Genomic DNA, 1,956 nt, shown 5'->3' on the forward strand with positions numbered 1-1,956 from the left:
AACGCCCGGCCCAACCACCGCTCGACTCGCGTCCCGCGTATGCTGCGTCCTCTCCGTCGATCCATCGAAGCATTGGGCAGCCCCCACGACAGCACCACGACCGGATCAAATATCCTCGAGGCCAGCACAAAAGGCGGAGCTGGCGGAGCACGTACGTGCCGGGGCAAGCAGCAAATGGAACAAGCACATGCAGAGGCAGCACTGAATGACAACGGCAGAGCACAGGTACTATGGCCGGTGAATTAGTAGTACTAGTACTAGACTAGTAGATGATCACAAGCACACCGCTGTACAAACTACAAACTACAAAGAGGTCGGGGGGAAGGGACGTACACCGTTTGACGCGCTGTAAAACCTGGGCCTGGAACATATGACCTACCAACTCGACTAGACATAGAACTAAGTTGGTGGGTGCGGTTCATGTGATGAGGAGACGCGACTGCGACGCGATGAGCCGATGAAGCGAGGTGGTTGGAGTTGGAGGGCTTGGAGCGCCGGCAGGGCAGGAGCTAGTCGTCCGGCACTCGGTATGCGTCGGCGGTGATCTCGGTCAGCCACAGGCCGGGGAACAGCGACTGCACAGGCACAGAGCGCCGCACGATTGGTGTTAGTGGTTTGGATCGCAAGAGGATTATTCTTGCACTCAACAATGATATATATGAGTAGGATATTAGTGCTAAGTAAGCTTAAAGCGTAAGGAGGGGATAAATAAAAGCGGGATTAAGTAAATAATTAATAAAGTGGTTTGGAAGGGGAGGGGCAGGACGGGGAATTCGCCTTACATCGAGCTGCCGCTGTACGACGCGCGGCCGCTTCCTCGGCCGCCGCCGCGGCCGGGCGCCGGTCAGCGAGTAGATGTCCTCCTCGATCTCCTCCGCCGTCAGGGACACGGAGAACGGAGCGCGCCTTCGTCGCCTCCGCGACGACGACGAGGGCGGCGCCGCCGCCGCCGACGCGGCCCACGACTTTGCGGGGCGCCGCCGCGTGCGTTCCCGCAGGTTCCACGGCCTCGTGGCGACGTCTGCTTGTGGCTGCTGCTGCGGGGCCGGCGGTGGAGGCGGAGGCGGAGGCGGCGCCCTGAGCTCGGGGTCGGGCTCAGGCTCGGAGTCTATCTCCGGCGGTGGACTCGCGGGCTTCGGCGGCGGCGGCGGCGGAGGAGGCAGCGAGGGACTAGTCTGAGGCACGCGAAGCCGGTCGGCGGCGTCGCGCAGGTGGCCCATGAGCTTAGCCTTGAGCTCCTCGATCTCGCCGTCGTATGGCTCCTCGCCGACGACCTGTGCGGCGGCGCCCCGTCGGTGGAACGACGCTCGGCGGCGATCGCGGTCCGTGCAGCAGCCACCCGCTGGCGAGGCTATGGCGGGGAGTACAGGCATGCGGTGGGCGGCAGGTGGCTGATGCGCCCACGGCTCGAGGTGGTGCGGCGGCGCGGCCGGCGGCTTCGCCCGCGGATCTGCCGTTGCCGCCATAGCTAGCTACCGCGCGCGCAGAGGCAGCTGCGCCGGCGGCGAGGAGTCGAGAGATAGAGGGGTGTGAGGGGCAGGAGGAGAGGAGGTTTTTGAGGCCACAGGGGCGGGGTCTCTCTCGCGTTTTGTTACGGGCGCAAGGGTACCCTGGTAATTCTCCGGCCAGGACTCCCACGTCGGAGGATTCGGCCCAACTGCTTCAGCCCGTAACGTACAGTCTTGCGGCACTGATTTCTGGGCCCATAACATTTACGGACCCACTTGTCAGTCCCTCATAGCTGAATGCTCGGTGACTGCGGGGTTGGCGACGGAAACGGAATTGGACGGAGGCCACCAAACAGGGTGGAACTCGGAAGCTGGTGAGGGCGAGAGTCAGGCCCACCGGGCAGGGAGCGTCCTCGTACGTGATGGGTCGCCTCGGATTTTCGGGGTGGGACCCGCGGGTCAGGAAGAAGCACGCCGTCCGCTCTGTGTTCCTGGACCTGGTCTTTTC

General features: G+C 63.5%; 1 protein-coding gene across 1 annotated transcript; it reads right to left on the bottom strand.

The window, feature by feature from the left end:
- Positions 1–202: 202 nt before the first annotated feature.
- On the bottom strand, positions 203–1,511 carry LOC133885875 (uncharacterized). Its single transcript, XM_062325641.1, has 2 exons — positions 783–1,511; positions 203–575 (listed from the first exon to the last, which is right to left on the bottom strand). Exons 1-2 carry the CDS (start codon positions 1,464–1,466, stop codon positions 510–512), a joined length of 750 nt encoding a protein of 249 aa, XP_062181625.1. The 5' UTR covers positions 1,467–1,511; the 3' UTR covers positions 203–509.
- Positions 1,512–1,956: the final 445 nt, after the last annotated feature.

This window comes from Phragmites australis, chromosome 11 (assembly GCF_958298935.1).
Source record: "Phragmites australis chromosome 11, lpPhrAust1.1, whole genome shotgun sequence".
Taxonomy (NCBI): domain Eukaryota; kingdom Viridiplantae; phylum Streptophyta; class Magnoliopsida; order Poales; family Poaceae; genus Phragmites; species Phragmites australis.

What these genes read in the sequence shown, in the direction of transcription:
- LOC133885875 (XM_062325641.1), bottom strand. Translation starts at nt 1,466, where the DNA reads ATGGCGGCAACGGCAGATCCGCGGGCGAAGCCGCCGGCCGCGCCGCCG. An exon ending in TCGTACAGCGGCAGCTCGAT is followed by an intron (nt 576 to 782) that starts GTAAGGCGAATT and finishes GTGCCTGTGCAG; the next exon opens with TCGCTGTTCCCCGGCCTGTG.